Source organism: Vulpes lagopus, chromosome 19, assembly GCF_018345385.1.
Source record: "Vulpes lagopus strain Blue_001 chromosome 19, ASM1834538v1, whole genome shotgun sequence".
NCBI classification, from domain to species: domain Eukaryota; kingdom Metazoa; phylum Chordata; class Mammalia; order Carnivora; family Canidae; genus Vulpes; species Vulpes lagopus.
The window spans coordinates 25,269,963-25,295,345 of NC_054842.1; the positions used below are offsets into that span (position 1 = coordinate 25,269,963).

At 39.6% G+C, this 25,383-nt stretch overlaps 1 protein-coding gene across 6 annotated transcripts in view; it reads left to right on the forward strand.

Moving 5' to 3' along the window:
* The window catches only part of SATB1 (SATB homeobox 1), a 101,825-nt gene that overhangs the window by 11,053 nt on the left and 65,389 nt on the right, over nt 1-25,383 (forward strand). For 3 of the 6 annotated variants that reach the window (XM_041733784.1, XM_041733785.1, XM_041733786.1), the window contains exons 1-5: nt 9,163-10,174; nt 12,901-13,135; nt 16,826-17,002; nt 17,784-17,910; nt 18,695-18,818. In XM_041733784.1, coding sequence (XP_041589718.1) covers nt 12,925-13,135; nt 16,826-17,002; nt 17,784-17,910; nt 18,695-18,818 — 639 coding nt within the window. In that variant the 5' untranslated portion in view covers nt 9,163-10,174; nt 12,901-12,924. Of the gene's footprint in view, nt 1-9,162; nt 10,175-12,900; nt 13,136-16,825; nt 17,003-17,783; nt 17,911-18,694; nt 18,819-25,383 lie in introns of those variants that run through there. The other 3 variants (XM_041733779.1, XM_041733783.1, XM_041733780.1) reach the window with 3 other exon arrangements.

Consider the following 25,383-nt stretch of genomic DNA (forward strand, 5'->3'; position numbering starts at 1 on the left):
GTAGCATTATTTATCAACTTTTTCCTTCATATCAGCTGGAAATTTGCATGTATATTTATAGTCCATGTTTATTATCTAATGAATTAAATTCCACAATAAACACTAGAGTTAAGAAAGAGGCAACTACAAAATAGGTGACTGGATATGTTCTAGCAACAGCTGTACTCTGCAGCTATATTTTAGTATTTTATTTATGATTTTATACATAATAAACATGTAATTTTAATTTGGCTTCACTATGTATTCATATTCCTTAGTCATGTATCCATCAGAAAAATACATATTGGTAGTTATGAATTCAGTGAGATCTAATTTATACATGAATTTCTAATACATTGAAAATTTCATCATTAATATAAAAATCCCTAATATAAAACCAGTAAGAATAGATGATAGGAAACAGAATATAGGACAATGTTTTATGGGAAAAGATGATATATATTATTATTAAGAGGTAAATAATCCTAATTACTATGACTACAAAGTGACTGATCAAATTAAATTGAAATCCACATGGGCTCTTTAAAACCAAAAAGTTCTATTCTTTTATTTAAAAAAATAGAATCTAAAGTCTTTATACAGAGCCAATTTATAAATTATTACATTGACTACATTTATACTGTTGCTGCACATCTGTGACTGTACTGCATGCAAGTGTTTGACACTCTTAAGTGCTGTTTAATTGGGAGGGTCTACTATTTCATGAGAATAGTTAATTTTTTATTCATTTGAAAACATCCAAAAAGAGTTTTTGGACTTGCGGTGCTCTTACTTGTATGTTTTTGTCTATGTTTCTTTCTCAGCTTTTGCTAACGGGCCATAGTATAGAATAAAATCTGAAAAGAGAACCATTTTCTTGCATCAGAGGACCATCAAATTACCTACTTTGGGTGGGATCTTGGTCTCTAATTACCAATCCATGTTAATTATCTTTGGGTCAGGTATTCATCATATGAATTAATTATCTAGCATAGACTGGACTGTGGCTGTTGGCGGGTAAGGACAAAGCAATGGAAGGTTGGCGGTGAGGAGAGGTTTGTTCAGTATGTTGTAGCTCATTGTTTTACTGCTTGGCATGATACTTTCATGATAATACATATCTGCCAATTTTAGGAATATAGGGAAGATTCTTTTCCTTTAGCTTTTTTTTTTTTTTTGCTTTTAGTTATTTTATTGGAATAAAATACACATAACATAAAATGTTCCACTTTGACAATTTTTAAGTGTACAGTTCAGTGGCATTAATTACATCCACACTGTTGTGCAGCCATCACCACAGTCTGCTTCCAGATCTTTTCCATCATCCCAAATAGAATGTACCTTAGTTTTTCTATTTAACTTCTCCTTTGCTGCAGCAAAGTTCAAGCATTATAGTAGTATTTAATCATTGTCCAGGTGTGATGCAGTTGTTTCTGGTGGTGGCTTTCTTTCCTAATGGACAACCCCTGTCCCGTGCCTTTTGGCAGTGGGGATGGCAGTACAATATCAGATGTTGCCTTTGGCTCATACTCCCCAAAATGATCTGGACAAAGATTCAGGTATGTTGTAACCTCACACTGTTCCTCCCTCCAATTAAGCCAAGAAAGATTAGCAATAACATTCGCATCACTAAGAAGATTTGGTTGATATGTCTTGGCTAAAGGTTGATTGGGAACGGTTGCTGCTGTTTGACTTCACTGGAATTAAAATCCCCCGAGCTTCTCAAGAGTATAGCACAGCTGCAGGGGCCTGTGATGCCCTGTCATTGGCTCTTGGGCATGGACAATGTGAATACCTCAGTTCCGCTTAAGTGCAGGACCTAGTCTGGAAATAAGTTTTCAACTGTTCAAGGGGAAACCTACTTGAGGTTGGAGTTTTCTGGGAGAAAAATTCATGCTCATCTATGTCGAAAAAAGACTTAGAGGAAACCGGGATGGTTCTGGCTCCAGCAAATAACAGACTGGTTTTAGAGTTTTACTTCCCATGTGTAATTTTGTGGTTAGTCACTTATGTCTGTGATGATAAATCATATACCTGCACAGGATTTCTGGCACCTCAGTAAATCTCAAACAAGTGCCCAAATGCTAATTTATTGTGGCTCCTCACACAACATCCCTGTTTCACCAAATCAATGACCTAATAGCTTGCTCCCATCTTTTTTGTTTGTTTGATACAAGTAACTTGCTGCACATACATACATTCCTTAAATTGGAGGCAAGTGCTGGTTCCTAGAACAGTCTTAAGTTTGCCACATGACCCCAGGATTGGGTTAAAAAGTTCACTTTGAAGATGTCCTAGCAGGTATATTTGACTTCCTATCAATAAAACATTAGCTTAACCGGTCGATGCCAAACCTGGATGTACATGGGAATCACCTTGGGGATGCCTGGCTCCCACTCTCGGCCATTCTGATTTTTTTTTGCAGTGGGGTGCAGCCTAGACATCTGGATTGTTAAAGGAACTCCTCAGGTCATGTCAATGTGCAGCAAATTTAGGAAGCCACTGAGCCAACTTCAGATCCTGGCACCCGGCTTTACTTCCTAAGAGTGCAAGAATATTTCTAAGAGATTCTTATGAGCACTCTCTCATAAGAACAGTTCTTGGATTCCTTTTCCTGTGATGACCTTGTGAGAAACTCCAGGAATACAGACATAAGTATACCCTCAGAATGCTTACAGATTTGCAGTTTGGAGGGAGACAGGTAGACACAGAATGTCACACCGAAGGACAGGTAGTGTGATGGAACACCAAAGGAAAGTAACTAACAGCTGGAGAAGGCTTTGGACAGAAGAGGCGCAATCAAGCTGCATATTAAAGGATATGGTAGGAGGGAGGTCCTCAGGTGAGAAGGGGGAGGGAGGGCACTCCAGAAGCAATGGGGAAGAAGTGTGGCAACTTGAAACTGTCAAGAGCTTTGGTAATAATATATCAACACTGGAGGATCAACAGCAATAACAGGAATCCTTCTTATCCCTAGTCAGTTTTGGAGGTGAGTGTAGATAGAGATATCAATTTTGATGGAATTACTACCATTGTGCCCTGCCAAGGTTTTGATCCACACTGACATCTATGGAAGGAAAGGTAGCTTTTAAAAATTTTTGCTCAAATTTTTGCTAAAAAAGATAGTATTTCTGGGTAAAAGGGCCAGATATCCTGTCAAAGTTCTAGAAGCCATCTATAATGGCTGTTCCTTTCCCTTATATTACTCCCCAAACTAGCTTAAGCATTGGCTTTTCTTTGCTCAGTTTTAATAATGACCCCTGTCTACTAAAGCCATATCTACAGACTACCAGTGGGATTTACATCCAACCCTAGAGTAATCAGGAAATAACGTTTGATCACTATCAGTCTGGCTATAACTGAAACCTCACTTATTAGGGGAAAAACAAAAACAAAAACCCTTAAGCCCCATATTTAGAATCCATTATCATTTCCCTTTTTTTCTCCCCTGAAACATATCCAAGCCTTTTGCTGTTGTTTTCTGCAGTACACCATTGTTTGTTTGGTATCTAGAAGCCGCCCAGTTTGAGTAGGCATCTACTTTAAAGTTTCCAAAAGAGCCATTTCTAATGGCAACTATGCTTCTTTAATTCAGGATGGAAATGAGGGTGGGATATGACTCTGTGGTTTTTAGCTTCACCTATGAGCTATTTAAATGTTCATGGAAAGCAGCATTTGAGGTAAATGCGTATTATTCCAAATGTAAAATAGGACCCTTTCAAATACAGACATGTCTAGAAAGTTGTCTTAAAATTGTGTTGCAGCAGCACACAAGCCTCATTCCATGTAACTTTACAGATCTACTGGCTAATTCTAAAACGGAAAATGATTTCAATTTGGACATCATTAGAATGTCTGAAAGCCATTCACCACCTCTAAGACTCTTCTTGGCTAGGTCCTGGATTTACTTAGGTGTCTTTTATAGTTCTCTGGGTAAGTGCTGTCCAATAGAACTTTCTGCAGGGGTGGAGGTCTTCTGTCATCTACGTTGTCCAAAACAGTGGCCATTAGCCACATGAGGCTATTGAACATATGAATCAGGACTGAGGAACTAAATCGTAAATTTTATTTAATTTCAGTGAATACAAACTTAAGTGTTACAGCCACGTATCCCCACAGGTTTACCTCCTGCTCACATCGGCAGACTCTAAAAGGAATTGTCATCGCATTTAGCGGTAGAGGCTGATTGCAGGTGACACCGTGAGCTTTTTGCCCTATATTGCAAGGACGGTATATGCATTCCTGGTAATATGTCAATGAGGAAGACCGTCTCTGCCCTCACAGGGCTTGCAGTCTAGGATGGGAAACATTTATTAAGCCAATAATTACTCAAATTGTTAATTGATTAAGACTGTGAGGACGGTTAACAAACGGGCAATGCAAGAGGCTCTGAGAAATGGGGCCAAACCTTCTTGTGACATTAGTCAGAAAGTTAACCAGAGTTCCATTTATTCACTGAGAAAGTAGAGCCTGAGGCACCTTCCCTTCCCCACATTCAATGCTGGACCCAGGGCTCTTAGAGTAGGGCAGCTAACATGTGCCATGCCATGAACTCCAAAGATGTGGGGTCTGTTTGATTTTCATGTATCTGCATATACTGCAAACTTCTGAATTTGATCAAGTAGATTCTCTCCTAAATTGTGCAGTTGTGATGATGTCAGTCACAGATAAGATGTGAGAAGAAGGGTGCAAATGTTTACAGGATATTGCATTTCCTCTCCAATATATGTTTTGACAAAGTTGTTTGAGTTCCAGCCCCACTTTTTTCCTCTCTGTTCTTACAAATTTGTATTTGGTCCATTCAAGAAACGATGTGGAAATCAGTCCTGACATTCCAGACAGACAAAATGAGACACATGACAGCAAAACATATGGCTCAAATAGACATCCTTATATGGCCAACACAGACCATATTCCCAGAAATTCATATATGGAAAACACCACCTGCAGCTAACGCCAAAAAACAAAGAGTTGACATGATAAAAAGAGCAATATGCTACGTAAATTGTGCTGCTCTAAGAGTGTAGAGAGATAGCCAACTGTATTTGAATTTAAAAAGATGAAAAAACAAAACAAAACATGTCCTTAGAAAGTGCTATGGTGGTAAGCATTGCTTTGCTAACACAGTCACTGGCGGAGTTGCCATATCTTAAAAGCGTTCAAATTCTAAATGCTTTCTCTGTGTATTACAAATGTATGTGCTATTCAGAACTCTGAATGTGTTTTAATGCTTTCGGATATCTGCCTGCATATTTATCTTAATATGGTGCCATCTGAAATATGCAGTAGTCCTTTCATTATTAAGTTTTTTTTTTTAAATCCTGTGTATCTTTTACAATGTTTTATCTTTGCTACCTTTGTGTAGCCAGTTTGAATGCCTTCTCATGTGATAAAAAATTGATGCACTGTTTTAACTGTACATCCACATGTTAAATAGTTCATGTATTTGACTTGCAATATTTCATGTTCCTGAGGTTTTCTATTTTGATAGCTAGATTTATAAAGTTTATTTTAACTTTTTTTTTTCAATACTTGCATCTTTATTGCCAGATATAAGATGCCTGAATAGAATTTATCAAAGTCTTTGCCCCTCCACCGTAATAGTTTATCCTCACGTATGCGTAGGAGGGTGATATTTTTCTCGTTATCTGTTTCTCTTCTTAATTTTATTTTAACCTGGATTTATATTGACCAATGCTCAGTGGTTATAACGAGTGTTCTAAAGAGGGAGATAATATATAGTAAATAAGTTCATCAATGTACTGTGCCACTTGGAGGGCATAAACCTTCGTGTGTCATTTTACTTATTTCTTATATACTTCTGAAATAAAGAATATACTTGAGGGAAATCAGCATATATACGTGATTAATATATACGTAATTGTACTGTCTCAGTATTCTTTATAATAAAGTCATTATTAGATGTCTCTATCCTCATTTATTTAATCATTTTCCAAGGCCATGTCCCATCCTTATTACAAACTTAGGTCATGTTTAAGAATCAGCTTGTAATTCCTGGATAAAAGTTGCATGGATAAATTTTGTAGATTTTTTAAAAAAATTTGCTGCTATTTGTCAATTTGCACAGCATACTAGAATGCGCTGTTCCTACCGAAAACCAAGCAGGTTAGTGGGAAACATGTCAGGCATCACCAGTTTGAAGCAAATCTTAAAATATACGTCTTTGCAAACTCCTGATTTAACCTATCATTGCCACGGAGATTATTGATGAAAACTGGTGATCTAGGTTTTCCATTTAAATACCAAACACCTTTCTAAAATAAGCTTGAGTACTTCCATCCACAATACCAACCAGGACACCTGTGCTACATTTTTGCCATGTTTATATTTTTCCTTATTGATTGTGTTTCTTATACTTCAATTAAAAAAAAAAAATCCTCCTCCACATTTCCCGTTTCAGCTTTTAAAAATATGGTGTCATTTGGGCTTTTGGTAAAGATTGTCTTATATTTTCTTGTTTTTGATGTTGTGTTTTATTATCACATGTTCTTCATTTTGCTCAAGGCTTGGGTTTATATATATGCCAAGATTCACGGTTGCCTTCCTCGATTTTGACTAACCTTTCCGGTTTGTGGGTGAAACTTAGGTGCCATTAGAGTGATATATTTTCATTGTGTTTCTCCTAAACTTGTTCTCCCCAGGAGGCCATTATTTCCTATACTTTATCTCCTGCTTTACCTTCTGCTTTCCTTAGATTTCTAATGTAAACAGTGTCTCTAAGAGTGTATTGGTAGCTTTAAAGAGCTTAATTTGCATATTTCCCTCTTATCTCAGTACTTGTGCTAACTTGTTGCTTTTTTTTTATGTGTAACAAAATGTTTATCTGACTGATTTTTCTCTTTTCCCTACTAGTGCATTCTGAAAAATAATTCCTACCACGTTTTTGCTTTTGTTTAATGATTAACTGCCTTCAGGGTTCTAAGATGTTAGTACTGAAACCCAAGCGATAAACGCTGCATCTCTGTTTCTAATGAGATTGTAATGTTCTTCATTTTTATAGGAACTGTATTTAATAGGTTATCTAAATAAGAGGATCATGGTTCTGTGCTAATGGCCGTGCACCTAACTGGGGGCAACTTTCCCTAGATGTCAGAAGCACTGACAGATGTATTCACCAACTCAAACTTTTCTTGCACCCGGTCTAAATTAATTTAGGAATGGTGGCGTCTTCTCCTTTGTGAATAACAAGCCAGATCCCTTTCAAGTGACCCAAATCTTGTTCGAATCCGCCACTATGAGCCACACGTATTTCTTCCTCCAACGTGTTCGTTCTGTGGCTCAGAAGTGAGGGAGTTTTGAACCTACCCCTGACTAGATACAGAAAGCTCTTACTCATCTTTTTTTTTTTTTTTTTTTTAACGTTGGCTCATACTAGTTTGGGATTTTACCTCCTTTGAGGATAAATATTCGCGCGAGCTCTTCGGGGCTCCCGGCCTTTACGCCTGTGCAAATGTTTGCGCTCCCTCCGCGCCGCTCGGGAGAGGTCTGCCCCGGTGTCCCCCTCGGGCCCCCCCCCCAGGGCCCCCTGCCTGCGAGCCCCGAGCCGGTCACCTGCACGCGCGGGGCCCTCTCCCGCGGGGCCCGCGCGCCTCCCCGGGGGCCCGCCCGCGACGCTCCCACGTACTCCTTTCGGTGGCTTTTGCGCGCGTGGGTGGTTGGTGAGCGCCCCCCGCCCCCGCCCCCGCCGGCCCCCGCCCCCGCCCCCGCCCCCGCCGGCGGCGCCCCTCCTCCCGCGCAGCTCACTCGCACACCTGCCCCTGCCGCCCGCGCGCCGCGCGCTCCCCTCCCCGCCCCTCCCCTCCCCTCCCCTCCCCGCCCCGCCGCGGCGGCCGCTGCCAGGGAAGCCCCCTCTCCCGTCCCCTCCCGTCCCCTCCCCTCCGCGCCCTCCCCGGCGCGCCTGGCGGCGGCCGGCGCTGGCCCTCGCGCGGCGCCCTGTTATTCTGGGTATTGTGTGTAATAAATGTCGGGCCGCCTCACTCTAATCAAGCTCATTACAAATTCTTGCGCGCCCGGGGCCGGAAACCGTGCGCTTCCCCCCTCCCCCCCACCCCTCCCCTCCCCTCCCCTCACTCATTCACTAGTTACTTGTCTTTCTGCTTTTTAACTCGCCGCCCCCGCCCCCGCCCCCTCCCCCAATCCGGCCCTCCAGCCCGGGTTTTAATCCCCGTCCCTCTTCCGCCTTCCCCTCGCACCCTGCCCCCCCACCCCACCCCCACCCCGTCGCCTTCCTCCCCCGCTCCGCACCCCCTTCCTCCTCCTCCTCCTCCTCTCCCCCCCCCTCCGCCGCCGCCGCCGCCACTTGCTCGCTCGCTCCCGCTCCCCGGACGCGGCGGAGGAGCCGGCCCCGCTGGGGAAGGGCTCGGGGCGGCGGCGGGCGGCCGGGAGGAGGCTGCGTGCTCGGGGCTGGGGCTGCGAGCGGGGTGACTCTGTATTAAAATGAGGAGGAGGAAGAAGCGGCAGCCACAGCGGCGGCGGCGGCGGCAGCAGCAGCAGCGGCGGCGGCAGCAGCAGCGGCGTAGGGGGCTGCAGCCCGGGCGGACGCGCGGAGCCGAGCTGGGCACGGCGGCGGCGGCGGCGGCGGCGGCGGCGGCCGGGATGAGTCAACTCGTGATCTAATGGGGGCAGAGCCGGCCGCGCGGGGGAGAGCGAGCGAGCGAGCGAGCGAGGGAGAGCGAGCGGGAGCGGCGGCCCCGTCCGGGGACTCGCGCTCACACGCACGCACACACAAACACACGCACACGCCTCCCCCCGGGCCGCCCGGCAACCGCCGGCCTCGTCGCCACAACAGCCGCAGCCGCCCTCCGGCCCGGCCCGGGGCGCGAGCCTGAGGCCGGCGCCCGCGGAGGACGCGCCGGCGCCCGCGCCCGCGCCCCGCCCCGCCCCCGCCCGCGCCCGCGCCCCCTGCGTTTCGGGGGACTCCTGCTCAGTTTTGCCGGGCGCTGGGCGTCTCGCCCCCGAGTCCCAGTGCCATTGTGGTGCTCGTTGTTTACCCCGGACTCTGGCTGAGTGAGCGCTCGGCGACTTTTTGGGGGGGAGGGGGCGGGGAGTTCGTCGCGGAGGCGGCGGCGGCGGCGGCGGCCGGGGGTGCCTGCGGGTTCCCTCCCCCTCCCTCCGCTCCCCTCCCTCCCTCCCTCCGCTCCCCTCCCGCCCCGCCGCCCCTCGCGCTCTCCCCCTACTCACTCGGCTCCCCGGGCGCTCGCAGCCCCGCGTCCATGGGCAGGGAGAGGGTCCTCGGGGCTGCTATCAGCGAGGGCCGAGCCCAAAGTGGCCTCTCAGTGCCTTCCCGGGGCTCTAGCCGCGACCTTCTGCCCCCCCCTCGCTGCCCCTCGGTAGATGCCCTGGTTGCGGGGTGCGAGGCTGGGGGAAGAAAGTTTAAGGTTTGTTAATCATTAGTCGCAATTGTTGGGGAGGGGGTGGGGGCGGTCGGAAGGGAGGCGAGGTGGCCTTCCCCGCTCCGCGGTCTCGGGCTTCCTGGGGAATCATCGCAAGTGACAGCCCGAAGTAGACTTTCGGTCCTCACGCCGCAGACCCGGGCGGCGGGCGGGAGCCGGGAGCCGGGAGCCGGGGAGGGAAGCGAGGGCACCTTTTTTTTTTTTTTTTTTTTTTCTCTTTTCCCCCCTTTCCGGGAGACCTTGTCCGCAGTGATTTTTTTCTTCTTCTTTTTAAGAGAATCCTCAGTCACCACCTCGCCTCCCCAGCATCACCACAGTGTACAGCTCATAACGCGTTTTGCTTTGTTTTTACGATTTTCCCCCCAACGAATCACTTGTCAGATCAATTTTATCTTCTCCCTCCTCCCTACTTCCCACTCTCCCCTCCTCCCCCATCGAAAACCCCGTTCTCTGAGGTTAGACGTTTTACAAACCATATATGTTGTTTTTCGAATTGTGATTTTTTTTTTTTTTTAACCCCCTCTCCCATGGCTACTCTTCTAGACGTTTATTTCTGCCCTTCCCCCGCTTAGGGGGGCGGGGGTAGGGGAAGAGAAAAATAATACAATTTCAGGGGAAGTCGCCTTCAGGTCTGCTGCTTTTTTTTTTTTTTTTTTTTTTTAATTAAAAAAAAAAAAAAAAGGACGTAGAAAACATCAGTCTTGAACTTCTCTTCAAGAACCCGGGCTGCAAAGGAAATCTCCTTTGTTTTTGTTATTTATATGCTGTCAAGTTTTGAAGTGGTGAGTTTCAGGTCGGTTTTGCTAATTTCACTCAGTAAAACTGCAGTGTTTCTGTTTCTAGATAGTACTTTGCTTCTTTGTCTCTTTAAAAGGTCACAGTGAAAGCTTGGCCTGGATCGTGCCGGCCATATGGAATGGATAAGGGCACAATCTCTTAAAATGTGATTATGGGGTTCTTCGGGGGCGAGTGAGGCGATTCAGCCAGGAACTCGTTGAAAAAGATCCCACATTGCAAAAAAAAAAAAAATAGGTTGTGGAAGCTGGAATTTCATGTTTTTTCCTTTTCTTTTTGGAGGAAATAATAGCTGTGTCTGAGTTCACTGTTTTATTCAGTAATTATCATATATAGACATGGTTTATGGACAGGGAAATGGGATTTTGAGAAAGTAGCCTGCATTCTGTATGCCAACCAGACGTTACACTAAAAGGCGTTTTAAAATGTGTAACTCAAAAGAAACTCTTCAGCTTGGCATCTGTTGAGACTGTAGTTAGTTTCCAGGCTGTCAGTCCAGCAGGCCCCGTGGAGCCTGCTCTTTGCAATACCAAACTGAGGTTTGGTGAACTTTAGCCTTGGGCATAGAGTTTAAATGAGTAAATTGGGTGTTTTATGTGCATGTAATTTTGCTTTATAATGTAAAGCTTTTTACAAGATGACTGAGTGTTTAATAGACTCTTCTAGGTGGGTATTGGAAGGATAATTTTGCATGACCTATATGATGTTTTGATTGTCAATACATTAACTAAATTATAATCTATCACTTTCATTTGCTGTACAGCTTATAATGCTGTTAAGCCTCATGACTACTTAATATGTTTTGTAGCATTAACTTTGATGCTGTTGTCTACACCACCACCACCACCACCACCCCCCTCTTTTTTTTTTTTTTCTCAAATTGCCCCACGGGTTAAGTATTTTCTTTTCAAATCATATGTTTTAAAATTCATCTTCTGCTCTAGGGTAAGGCAACCAATTTCAGAAAAAGCAGCTCCGTATTTTAATCCACACGAAACATTATAAACAGTGTTTTGAATAAGTTAATAATCATCGCTCTCTAATTTTGGCTTTAGACTGTAGTTTAATATAATGGAAAAGAGTAATCTTGATAAAAAGTGGTTAAAAGAGGAACATTTATTGTTAATGAACCTCATAACCAAAAACAGATGGGACCTCGATCAACGGTAAACCTTTAGTTCTCAGCGTGCCACCCTAGAGTACAAGGATAAATAGCCATTATTTCTCAAACTTTATAGTTCTTCGATTGGCATTCTTAAGGTTGCTTTTAAGCCTACAGATTACCATTGCTTCCCCCCACCCCCTTCACTTCTTTGCCTGACTATAATGGGCAGAGTAATCTATGGTTAAACAGGGAAAAAAATGCTTACAGAAAGGCCATGCTGATACAAACTGACTTTCAACAAACAGATCTCAATAGCTTCTTTGGTATAATATATATATATTTTAAAGTACAAGATATGTTGAATTACCAGAGAGCTGGATATTGGGGAGCTCCATAAAGTACCATGAAAGTTTAGAAAATAATTGTACCGAACCTGCTATTACCAGTTGCAGTTAAAACTGCATTTTAGAAGTGACTTTGATATTGTACTAATTGCTTTATTATAAATATCAAAATTGATGTCCAGTGTATAACTGAAAACAATTATCTTTTATATTTTTTCTGAAGTCAGTTAAGATGTTGACTTCATTGGGTACCAAGGTTATTTTTAAATGTTAGTTATTGTGTTTTACCAAAATCATCAAGATTTTTTAAAAAAGTGAGTTTGGCCCTTCAATCTAATATGTATATCACAAAGTATTTTCAAGTTTTTTGCTGTTTAAATTGTTAACAGTATTCTGTTACTAAGGGACACCTAAATATCAATGCTAAAACACATAGGTTGGAATGCTTCAGCATCTGGGATATTAGAAGAAATCCTACATTTCTTTCCATTTTCTTAAAGGTGATGTGATCCAATCACATGTTTGAACCAGGACTTGAGTAGATCTTTAACAGGTCATGTAATTCTTGAAACTTAAACAGTAGAAAACTTTTTCTGTGAATTAACCTGTAAAGCCAATGAGGTGTTTAAAAAGCAGTTACTTGCTACCTTTGCTACCTTCTAGTGAGGTAGTGTTTTGAGGTATACATATATATATGTGTGTATATATATATATATATATATATATATATATATACACACACACATATTTTCCTCATAAGAATTAAACTATATGTAAAAATGTAAACATGCACTTCAGATTTAATTAATATTTTGGACTATGATAATCTTCCCATTCTTGATTAAAGGGTACTATTGTGTTCTGTAATGAGTTTCTAATTTTTAAAAATTGGGACTACATAAATATGTTGTTTTCTTTTTAGCTACACTTGTGGTAATTCTTGTTCTAAAAGTAAGCCCATTTCTCCCAACTTAGTTTTGTTGGCAGGTGACGGATCACCTTTTTATTCTAATATGCGTGGCTATAGTTTCCACAAATTATTCTGTTAACTTGAATGGAAATGTAATACTGTTGTCTAAAAACATAGTAATATCTGCATTATATGATTTGTCTAGTTAAGCAGTTTTACAAGTATGTTATATTTGTGGAGAGAAATAGCTACAGATAAAATATTTGCTCGGTATATCATATATTACATAAGGGGGAAAGAGAGAGAGAGATCCCCCACCCAATTATAACATGTCTTCTTTTTAAATTCTGGCAGGTGATCTTTAGAGGGTAACTGAGTATGGATCATTTGAACGAGGCACCTCAGGGGAAAGAACATTCAGACATGTCTAACAATGTGAGCGATCCGAAGGGTCCACCAGCCAAGATTGCCCGCCTGGAGCAGAACGGGAGCCCACTAGGAAGAGGAAGGCTTGGGAGCACAGGTGCAAAAATGCAGGGAGTGCCTTTAAAACACTCGGGCCATCTGATGAAAACCAACCTTAGGAAAGGTAAATACCTTCCAGCCAAATCCTGGAAAGCTGCAAGCCCTTGTGTCTACTCAAGGCCACTTTGTGTGGGGGGTGGAGAGCAGAACATGTCTTTGTATATTCTTTTCCTTGATTCCCTTTCTGATGTGAAATTAGTTCCATTCCATGCTGCAGTGTCAGTCATGCTTAGAAAGTGTGGGCTCTGGGCTTGAGTGGAGCACCTTACCCTACTATATAGACTGGAGTCATTGGGTGTTTGGATGATAAGGACTGAGTGAAATATAATGGCTTTCATTACACAACATTACACATTGATAAGGTGTTACTGTGGTAGAGGATGCGTAGGTGGCTGTTGCTTAAACTAACCCCGATTAAGAATAAGACACTTAGATTGTTTGAGGACTGTCTTAGCTTTTTTCAGAGGATTATTAGTTGTAAGTCATTTTCAGAGATAACGGGAATCTTATGTGATACGATGTTGAAATTTTGCGATGTCCTATTTTATGGTTTGTTTTCTTAAGAGCAAATTTATTATTTAGTAGTGAAAAACCTGATGATTCTAGTTTATGGTTTTTGCTACAGTTGAGTATTTTTGATAAAGGAAGGGCAAACTCAGGCAAGTTTATAAAGGGAAGATGTGTAACCGTGTGACTCTACCAATTTTATATAAAATTGATGAAGTTTAACAACTTTGTGTTCAGCTCTGTTATTTATGTAGATCAGCGCCTATACTGGGTATAACGTGTGTGTCTCATAATAGTCTTTATTTTGTCTCTGAATAACTGTGTTTAGGGTTTAGATTTTTCTTACATTTGCTAAGCGAAGGATAAAAATGCCATCTTTTAGCAACCGAGAATATTAAGTAGATAAAGTTAGAAGGCAGAGGAATTTCATTGTGTTTGATGCATAACATTTATCATACAATCATTTATTTTTTTCTTGGTTTGGCGAAAACAAAGAATATATTGATCCTGAAATGAACAGACACAGCAGTCCGTATTGTTAGATCTTTATCTATTAAAAATGGAAAAACAGCACTTCAGCAAATTCTTTGGCCTCTACTCATGATTACCCTATTTATTGATTGTTTGCCAAGAATGTATGCATCTTAAGAAAGCCAGGGTAAGAGCATTAAAAATATAATTTATTACGGCTTTTCAAACTGAGTGCATTAATATTGTACTGTGAAGCACTGGGGCTCTATAAAAAAGACTTTCTGACGCCTGCAAACATATAAGTTCCATAAATTCCTAAATAGGAGATTTCAGCTGTCTCTGGTATTATGTGATATTTGCACAGCAAACTTTAATGCCAGGACAGTTTTAGACAAGGATTCTACAGACTTCACTGCTCCTTATGGCAGACGTGCTGTTTACACAGGCTCATAAACCTTCAGCAAAAGCTTCTAAGACTGCCTCCAGGTTTAAATCATGTGGTATTTTTAGCATTCAGCAGTGACCAGTGCACTCCCCTTTTAATGCTGGAAGGTTATGAAGTTGCTGTAGTTGGAAGTCTTGCCAAACACTAGCACAAATAATCAGGCAGTTCAGAGAAGGCTCCTGTTCAGCATTACTCACAGTATCAGGAAGACAAGGGTGACAAGTTTGCTAGAAGGTTTAGCAGCTAGATTTTTAATTAAATGATTCTATTGTCACTTTATCAGTAGCCACCTTAATTATCTATAGGGTATCTCTAAATAAAAGTCCAAAGTAAATCCAGTATGTTTCAACAGTTTGTAAAGCCTATAGTTAATTTTCATATGTCTAGGGAGCATATAGTAGAACACGTCTGTATCATTCTGTAAGAGGAAAAATCAATGCGTATGTTTTTGTTGTACTAACCCAACTCTTTGAAGCCATCAGAACAGGGGGAGGAGAAACCAAAGTACAGTAATTTCACTTCCTGCTCAAAATTTTTTTTTAAAACATTGCTTTCATAGTGACTTATTTTAAAAATTTAGTTTAATTGTAGAAGGTTCTCAGCTTGCTTCAAACAACAAAATTACTAAAGCTTTTTGGTGGTGGTGTTTTTTTTTTTTTCTTTTATTTTTCATGTACATAGTTTCTGTTTGACAGGTGCTAGATAAAAATTGGGGCTGAGATGAGAAAGCACTACTTAAGAAAAAGAGGTTGGGTGTTTTGTTTATTTGTTTAGGAAATTATGCCAAAGTACCTTCAAGCCAAGGAAGAAATCACCAGTTCGCATGTTGCTATTTTTGCTGTGGTCTTCCCAAGTCTTCTTCTGATCCCTGACAGGTTCTCTCTCTGGTATAAAACAGATGAATGAATGACAAGAATATTGGCAAGCTCTGCGGCTTGTTTTTCATGCCTAGCCTGTTGGGTACCTTCGAATGAGTTTGTGAGCTTTTCTAAGTAAACCTAAAGGGGTTTATTTGTCAGAGCTAGAATCTCTAGTGAACAGTTCACTAAGGCTTTGGTGAAGATGCACATGTAAAAATATGTAGCTGTTTAACTGCCGGCTTTTATTCAGCATAAACAAGAAAATAGAGCCTTTTTAAAGGGCATCACTGGTGTCAGTAGGAAATCCTGATTTTTAGCTCTGGTTGGTGTGCATTAGAAATCTCCAGAAGTTGGTAGGATTCTGTGAGTCCAGAGGGCAGAGCCTTATAGAGGCATTAATGTTATAGGACTAATTGGGGATCCTGGGTGCCCTGTTAAAGTAACCCTTGTCATCATTTATGCTAAAGATGATACTCTCCTGGCAGTTTGCCACAGTACAGTTCAGATGCATCTGCTTTTAACCCTTTTCCGTATATCACTGGAAGTCTGACAGTGCGCTGCATAAACACCTTGAGTACTACAGCATTCCGTGATTTCAGTTTCTAGAAGCCTCTTTTCTAACGGTGGTGTGGCCTGTGCTTATTAATCATCTGGCTACTGAGTTATTACATTGGATTAAAGTAAATAAAGAAAGAACACGTCAAATCTGTGTAGATCCCTTTATCCTAATATGTCATTACGAAGCCACTTTCCTTTTCTCTTTCTCTCCTAACACATAACAAAGATTGTTCATTTTAAAGACCTGTGGTTACTGGGATGTCTTTTTAGTCAGGTAGATTAAATGAGTAGCTGTAAAAATAAATCTTATTTATTTACATTATGCACATATTGAAATCATATTTTGAACATCAGTTTGGTTAAGTTTTGTGTTTCTTTTATGCAACTGTTTAGTAAAGATCTAATAAAAGGAAGAAAATGCTAAAAATGTTATAGTCAAAGGTAATTTGGACACAAACGGGAAAAGTTTAATATTAACAAAAAGCACGTAGGAAGAATGAAGGTGGGTTCTTCTGAAGACGCCTATAGTGAGTTCTGTTTGCACCCTGTATACCACTCACAGCAGATCAGATAAGACACTTCTCTCTCGTCAGCATTATTATTTGATCAAAAAGGTAATTCTGCATTAATTGATTTTGGAAAATGCACTGTTAATATTAAAGCAGAGCCCAAGTTATCTTGGGACCAAATTCACATCCTATTTCAATATTTCTCTTACAACTTTAAAAAATAAAAGAATGTATATGTTTGTGTGTGCGTGCTTGTATCCCTGTGCCCTGTCTGCCTTGGAAACACAGTCTCCCCTTCTCTCACTGTTGGGAAGATTTATTTTCATGGTTTAGTTTTTCCTCCCCCCAGATTGTATTTCTGAAGATTGTTGGTTTGTGTTTCTTTTTCTCTGTCTCTTTGATAGGAACCATGCTACCAGTTTTCTGCGTGGTGGAACATTATGAAAACGCCATTGAATATGATTGCAAGGAGGAGCATGCGGAATTTGTGTTGGTGAGAAAGGATATGCTTTTCAACCAGCTGATAGAAATGGCATTACTGTCTCTGGGTTATTCACATAGCTCTGCTGCCCAGGCCAAAGGTAAATAATGCATACGTGGGGTTGGAAAAATTGCTTGGCATCCTTTGTTTACTCTGCAGAGAAAGCACTGAATATTTTTATTCAAAGAACTGTAGCCTGTGTGTTACATTGGTTCCTTATAGACTGTGGGTTTAAAAAATTGGCTTAATTCAGTTTGGTTTAGTTAACACACATTTTGCTCGTGTGGAATGTCGAGGTAGATTTTTTTTTTAAATTACTTCAGCTGAATCATTAGTATGCTTATTGACCTTAATAATCTGCTCCACTGAGGACCCACAAGGAAGTGAGGAGCGTATTTGAGCAGATGGACTGTTGAGAGTCAATTTGCATTTATGACTGAATATCTAGTTCTGTTTCTTTTATTCTGTTTCTGATGGTTTTATGGGCTGTAAAGTATTTTTCAATGCTGATTCCCATTGCAATAGAGAATCTTATCTAAATCGTAAAGCCATTTAGAACTGGTTCAGCTATGTCTTATTAGAACTTCCTGTAAGTTAGGAAAATGTGGCCTATGCATAGGTTTTATTGATGGGGTTTTATTTCCAAAATAATAAACAACCCTACAGTCATTTACATAATTTCACAATTTGGAAGGCTAAGCTGTGAATATTTTCATTGACCTGCCTTTTAGAGGGAAGGGAATCATTCAAACAGAAATAACAATATTGCTTGTGGTGGGGGCAATGAAAAACAACAACGACGACGACGACAACAACCTTCTACTAAAAATATTATCTGAAAGGTAAAATATTTAGTGACATATTCTCTTTATCTGCAATAGGCCTAATCCAGGTTGGAAAGTGGAATCCAGTTCCACTGTCTTATGTGACAGATGCCCCTGATGCTACGGTAGCAGATATGCTTCAAGACGTGTATCATGTGGTCACATTGAAAATTCAGTTACACAGGTGAGTCAGGACAGCAGTTAGTTCTAAGGCAAAAGGTTCTATGTGCCTGATCTCTTGAAATAAAGCATCTCTGGTCAACCTTTGATTTTTATTTACTCTTAATGTTTCAGAAGGGTTAATCCAAATTGATTTTATTACTTTACCCCTTCTGCTTTATTTTCCTAACTTCAATGTATATTTAAAAGCAGCCTTCCCACCTGCCCCCCACCCCCGAATTTGTAGGTTTTGTGCAGGATATCAAAAGACAAGACTTTTTATATTTAGTCAATTAAATGATGCATTACAAGAAGGCATTTTACATAAAGTTTACTTAAGAGAAAAATATTTTTGCATATCATGAACAGTGCCATCTGTGTACATTTTGTGAAAGAATGCCTTATTCACTATTACCGCGATCTTATTTATTTATATATATATATTTTTTTTACCATTTTAATTCGTATGAACAGAGTCATGAAAGGAAAACGGTTAATACGTTAATGCTTTTCACGATGGCTCATGAGAAAGCAGTACACCTTAAATTGTCTTCCCAAGCGCATCAGAGCAGGAAGGTAGAAGTAACATGAAAAAATAGCCACCACAGGCAGCTGATGTATAATTCATGCATCGATACAGCAGATGTGTTGTATAAAGTAATTAACTAATCGGAACAATCAGGAGACCGAGAGCAATCTCCAGATGCATCTGTTTGATGCGCAAAATGAAATCTGTCTGTCTTAAAGGAATGTTCTGCAGCGGGATGCAATCTTGTAATAATCCCCTTTCTAATCTATGTCTCAAATAGTTGCCCCAAACTAGAAGACTTGCCTCCCGAACAATGGTCGCACACCACAGTAAGGAATGCTCTGAAGGACTTACTGAAAGATATGAATCAGAGTTCGTTGGCCAAGGAGTGCCCCCTTTCACAGGTACTTAGCATAGCATGTAATAAATAATAAGCCATCGTGGGGAGCCTTGATTTGAGGTTTGATGGGGCCCCATAGTCTAAAGCAACTGGTATCTGAAGCAGGACTGTCAAAATTGCAAAGTGACTTGACCACTGGTGACTTTAAACAGGATGCTTGATTTATTCTGAACAGAGCCTTTACACTTTTTCTCCCTTGGGGAAAAGAATGAAGGAAAAGCAGCTCAGCAGAAGAGTGTGCTAGCTTGTTTTTAGATTCCTTTTCTGAGTGCTCTGAGCATGGAAGCTACATTCTCCTGAGTATCCTTATTTAAGAAAGAGTAAAGGTGGTAAGAACCTTTGGTGAGGGGGAATGGCAGTGTAAGTATTAATGTAAAACTTTACCATGCTACCTAAATAAAAGTATGGTTTGGGGATATTTTGTTCATTACAAAAAGGGGAGAAAAAGAGTATTTAGTATAAACAATTATAAAAATAAGAAGTTTCTTCCCTGTAACCAGAGGTTGAGTAGTTGTTTACTGGGATTTTGTCACCAGTTTTGTGGCATTGGTTTACCTTTTTTGTTTTTTGTTTTTTTGTTTTTTTTTTTTTTTTTTGGTGGAATCTTTTCCTTTCCTCTGAGATTCCTGTCATATCATCAGAGATTCTTGAAATGAGACAAATATTTATTATTACCGTATTTGATATTTTACAATGAATTTTGGTGAAGCATAACTAAAACTCTAGGTAGAGACTGCCCTGTTTCTAAATTTAAAACCAAACATCATTTTTGATAATGCTTAGCTGATTTCACATAAAAAAGGATGCTGTGAACCTGCTCTTAATGGGCTGCTTGTGTAGTCACTACGTAATTGTGTTTGAATGCCATCCTTCAGTGTCAAACCCAATGTGAGGTCATCCCATGATACAGTATAATTCAAGTATGATCTAACTAGATTTTTACCCCATTTTGAAGTTCTTCTTTTTTAAGTTCAAAACATAATTCTGACTGTTACTCTGTCAGTCACTTGAGCGTAAATCTTATGATTCTGCTATAAACATTTCTGCAGTTGAGATATTCTCAGAATATATTTCTAGTGTGATGCTCGTGAGGGTACTAGTACCTTTGGTAGGGAGCTTGTGGGCTTTTGTGCTACTGTTTTATGGAAACTCCATACATCTCGGGTTACAGTCCCTCAGCTTTACTTTGATATTTGTTGTAGGAATAGAGCAAATGAATTAAGTTTATAATTAATTATGGCTTTCTGTATTCTTTTAAGATTAACTGTAGCCATAGAAAAAATATTTTCTATATTGCAAGTATCAGTTTCTTAGAATGCAGGGCAAACTCTTTTTGTTATTTTAGCTTATTTCCTTCTATCTTCCTTCTCTCACCCTTGGAGTAGAGAGGATGTGAATTTATAACCATCGAATAAAAGTAATTTAAATTAATTAAACACAGTTAAATCAATAGGATGATATAATGAAGCAGGTGACTCTTACATCTGGGACTTTGGGTTTTGCAGACAACTCCAGATAATATGTCACTTTGTTACTAGCGTTTGAAAATTTGAAATGTCCTAGAAATAAACTTTTTTTTAACTCCGAGGTAAAATATGCATAAACACCTCGTACAGGAATGCCATGTATCTACACGGTGCTAAATGTCCCGTTGATATTGGAAGTAAATTCAGGCAAAGATTTAAGGCATTTACTGTGAGCTGGAGAAGAAGATGCTAGTATGAGTATTTGCTGATAGAAGCAGTGAGAATTAATTGTTAAATGACCTCAACATTCAGCCAGTAAACTCTACCTCACTATAGCTTATAAATATAATTGTGAGTTTACTTAATGTTATCATGGGAAATGAATTGAATACAGACAATTATAACATTAAACAGAATGACAAAATGAAATTCGGGGCTTGGTTTTAGAGTCCTACATTGGTGAGTTTCTATAGAGAGTCCTCTGGAGGAACGTGCATCTGTGTGTTAGCTGGAGATCTTGCTGTAATCAATCATTGAGTGGCGAAACTAGGCTATAACTTCAACATCAGTTGTAATTACAGTTGTCCTTTCTTTAAAAATATCTTTAAAAAAAATGCGTAGTTTACCAGCAGCAACAAATATTTGAAATTAATTTAATGTTTAATATTATGAAAAAATACAACCTCTTCTTTTAAATGAGTGAGTTATTTTATACTCCACTGTGTCATCTTTTATTTCTTTCTCTAGAATGAGTCCATGAATCTTGATACTCCATTCAGAATGTTTTAATAATGAACTATTTTCCATTTGCTTCTTTATTTTCTTTTCTGTCATAAGTTATTAGTTAAAGAAGAGAAATCCAGGCTCTGTAAGGCCTAATCCCAAAATATATGCGAAGCTTGGCAGAACTACTCTTTCTTTCCCCTGTGGTTGAGAGATAGTGATGAAGATGGCTTTGTGAAAATGCCCAGCAAAAAAATATTGCCTCAGTCTTATACAAAATGGAACCAACATCAAGAAATGCTAAGTGTTAACACCTATTTACCCCTCTATGGGATTTTGATTTATTTACTTGAGAAAATTGAGCATACAATCTAGCATACACATTTTTGCTGTACTTTAAGAATTCTGTTTAATATGATAAAATACCTCAGTAGCAAGTATAGCTGTAGGATCTCTCATGATTTGGCTGAGCAGAAAGTCCACCCTACAGACCCTGCTCAGCTCCCCTTACAGAGGTAGAGGCTAGGAGGGAATACCAGTGAGAATCCAGCAGGAATTCACCTGGGGTATCTGACAAGCTCTGCCTTAGTGCTCTTTGGAGGATTGCCCCACACTAGCTAGGCAGATGTCTTTGGAATCTTAGAACTAGGTGTTATCCTACCCAGATTCCTCCTTGGACAAATGAAGGAGCCAGTGGCCCTAAAGTTTGTCAAACTGCTGGTTAGTGACCGACCCAAAAGTCCTTTCCGAATGATAAATTTTAGAATGTGTTAATTTTAAAATGAATGCTTATGTTGTCTTGCCGTAATGTCTGATAATATTTGCAAGGTTTTCTCCAGATGAGAAACTCTTCTTATAAGAGTGCATGTGGTTTGATTTATAACTATGCCTTTATTTGTTACTGCTTTGCTAAATCATGAATCTGCCCAAATAGATTGACATCCATCTATTAAGTTTTTGTACCACGTGTTTATTTTTGTAAAAACCTGTCAAGACACAAACGCTTAGCTCCTTATGGATCTGAAGTTGGTCACTTTGTTACTCTCCCTTTTTTCAGTGGATGTGGTTGGATAAGGTGGGTGTTGTATTTTGAACTGCAAGTAAGGAGGAGAGAATAAATCAGGCTTGGGGACAAGAAAGCCTGTGGTCATGAGAACATTGAGAGTATGGATTCAGGAGGTAAAAGGGTAGTTAAATAAACATTTTGATTTATAATAAGGCATTTCATTTTCATTTTAGTTTTCCCTGAAGTTTTAGAAATTTAACTTAAGAACTGGATAAATATATATATACTCAGTATAAGGATAGATTCATTTTGTTAAAACTACCATAAGTAAAAGGTTAGTTATTACTTTTTTCAGCCTAAAATGTTTCTTCTAAAAATGTTCAGGTCATATATTCCTAAGAAATTTTAATCTGATATGTACATTTTTCTCCACCCCTTCTCTATCATACAGGCGCACGTGCACACACTCACACACTCACGCATCATAACTCTCACATTGTTAAGGCAGTGGGTCACTTTCTACTTCTATTTAAGCTCCAAACTCAAGTCCTACATGAAGTGAGTGGGAATTGTCATTTTTATTTTCAAGTGGCAAAATATATATAAGATATATTTAGGTTTGAACGTTCCATTGAGAAGTCATATTGAGTAGCATCGTTTTTCCTTTTCCTTGACAGCATCTAAGGATCTAATATATGTCAGATTTTTTATTAGGTATTGGCAAAATAGGTAAACCATCCTGCCCGCCCTCCTGATGCTTACCATTTAATAATACTGATTTTATGAAACTTGGCAGTCATTGCCATAAGCATTAAATAAACCTCTGTGGTCAGTTGATTTCCAGTCTATGTAATGCATACCATCGGAGCAACAGTTTAAAAATTCCCTATCAGGGGGATCCCTGGGTGGCTCAGCAATTTAATGCCTGCCTTCGGCCCAGGGTGTGATCCTGGAGTCCCAGGTTTGAGTCCCACATCAGGCTCCCTGCATGGAGCCTGCTTCTCCCCCTGCCTATCTCTGACTCTCTGTCTCTATGTCTCTCATGAATAAATAAATAAAATCTTTAAAAAAAAAAAATTCTGTATCAGTTATGCTATGTGTGTATTAAACTGCACTTTGCATTATTTTATAATTTTTAGACTAAAATGACATTTCTGAAAAATTTTAAATAAACATTAGTAATCACTTGTCTTAAGAATATCTGACATCAATATTCATATTTTGTACTTCATGTGAGAGTCTAACCCTATGAAATTTATTCACATATTCACATACTTATTCAAAAATATGTATTGACAGTCTGCTGTGTGACGGGCATCCTATTTCTTATGTAATAATATGAATGATATGCTTTCATATTTGAAATAGTAATAATTTTTATTTACTTTGATGTATCATGAGCAAGTCTGTCACCCTAAGCACTATATAATTTGTATCCCATTCTCAACTGAGGAAACCTGAGACATAGAGTGTTTAAATGAGTCCTAATAGTTACACCCCTGGTAAAGCAGAGGGATGAGAATTCATACCCAGAGCCTGTGAACTTAATCCAGTATCCTCCTTGGTCACATATAGATGGGCTTTTTTTTTTTTAAGGCTTTCTCAAATTAATTTGATGTATTTCATAAAATACTTGCATCTCCCTGAAGTATTGGTAACTACTTAAGTTTTCCAATTGTGTTTATTCTCACTGCTGAAATTTTTCTTTAGCATATGAGATTTGATTCTTTTGTTTGTACACTGACTTGCATTATTAAAAGTATAGTTGTTTCTTGCCCCTAGTTTAGAAGTGAGAGGGTAGTTCAGACCACAGGGACTGACTTCTGGGATAACCTGATATTTGAGAGGTTCCAGAAAGTTTTGAGTTTAGCAGTTCTATGGCAGTTCCTTTCTTGCCCATCCTAACACATCCTTCTGGATCAGTAAGTATAACTAAGCTACTAGCCTTTTGATTTGAATCCCAAGGCAGTGTTAGGCATTTGCATTGGAAACATTGGGCAGTTGAATTTTTTGAATCTATTTGCAAGTAGGGACTTTAGTCAGCCACTAGCCTGATATGATGGATGAGGATGTAACTGGCCAGCTCCATTTAAAAATAGAGCGTTTCCTGTTTGAGATGTGCTTGTAGGATTTGTACTTGCCCCTTCCCAATGTAATTCATAAATCTTGTTAAATATGTATCCTTTTTTTAAATTACAAAACTTTTCCCAACCCTTACCCTACTGACCATAAAGGAATCCGAGGTTATGAACATCTGCTTTGCCAGGCACTGATGTTCTTGATACTGATTGGATTTTATTACCATTTTCAGCAATTGTATTCATAGTGAGATCCATAAAGGAAATGGTAAACCAGTCTTATTATATGGTTAGTAGTGTGAATTGCTGATAATTGTTTCTGTCTTCTTTTTTGAACCAGTTAATTCTCTGTCATATTAGTTATCTGCTTTGTGTTAATGCTAATATATATAGAATCTACAATAGAAGAAAAAAAATGTTCTCCAAATTTTGCAAGTTTTCCTTTTTGAATCTCATATATCAGGCTCGTTTTTAGCTGATTTAGATATATAAGGATTTTACTGTAGCTTGAAGTTCGCTCTCTGTAACCTTTCAGATATATTAATCAAAAAAGCCAAACTTAATAAAGCATCTAACTTAAAATGGATTGATCTCAAATATTTTATAGCTACTATCTTTTCACAATAGTAAAACATAAAAGAGTTTAAGCCATGCCAGTTTAGAGAGTGCTTAACAATGTGTAAGTACTTCATTTTCACTTAATAGATTTTTACCTGTGCTTTGTTTTAGATCTGAACAGGTTTCCTTTGACCTCAAAATCACTAATGCAAGGAAAATTACCATATCATGAGAGCATTTCCCCTATTTTTTTCTGACTTGCAGAATAATAAATACTGCCAAGGTTTAGAAGTAGACAAGGCCTGGAGAAAGCCTACCAAATGCTATTTTCTAATTGTTTTCTTAAAAAGTTAACCAAATCATACTAATCAATCTGATTTTCTTGCTAAAACAGAGCTAGTTTTAGAGTGCTTTTTGAGTGTCTTTTTTGCACTTAAATTTCTAGTTGGGCTTTATCTGGATTTGCTTTTTAAACCTGCTTTATTTCATGTCAGATTTGGCCAAACACATTCGTAAACAAATAAACAAAAGACCTTAAATTCATAATAATCAAAACAAACAGATACACGCACCCATTTTTTTTTCCTGTTTCATTGGAAACTGCTTGATCATAACGTGCTCCGAGTATAAAAAACATAAGAGAGCCTTTAACATAACAGGAGAGAGCCTCAGCCCGGCTCTGCAGCTCATTGCCAATTGAAGTAAGGAACGCTCTGGCTGTTGGGACTTTTAAATCTA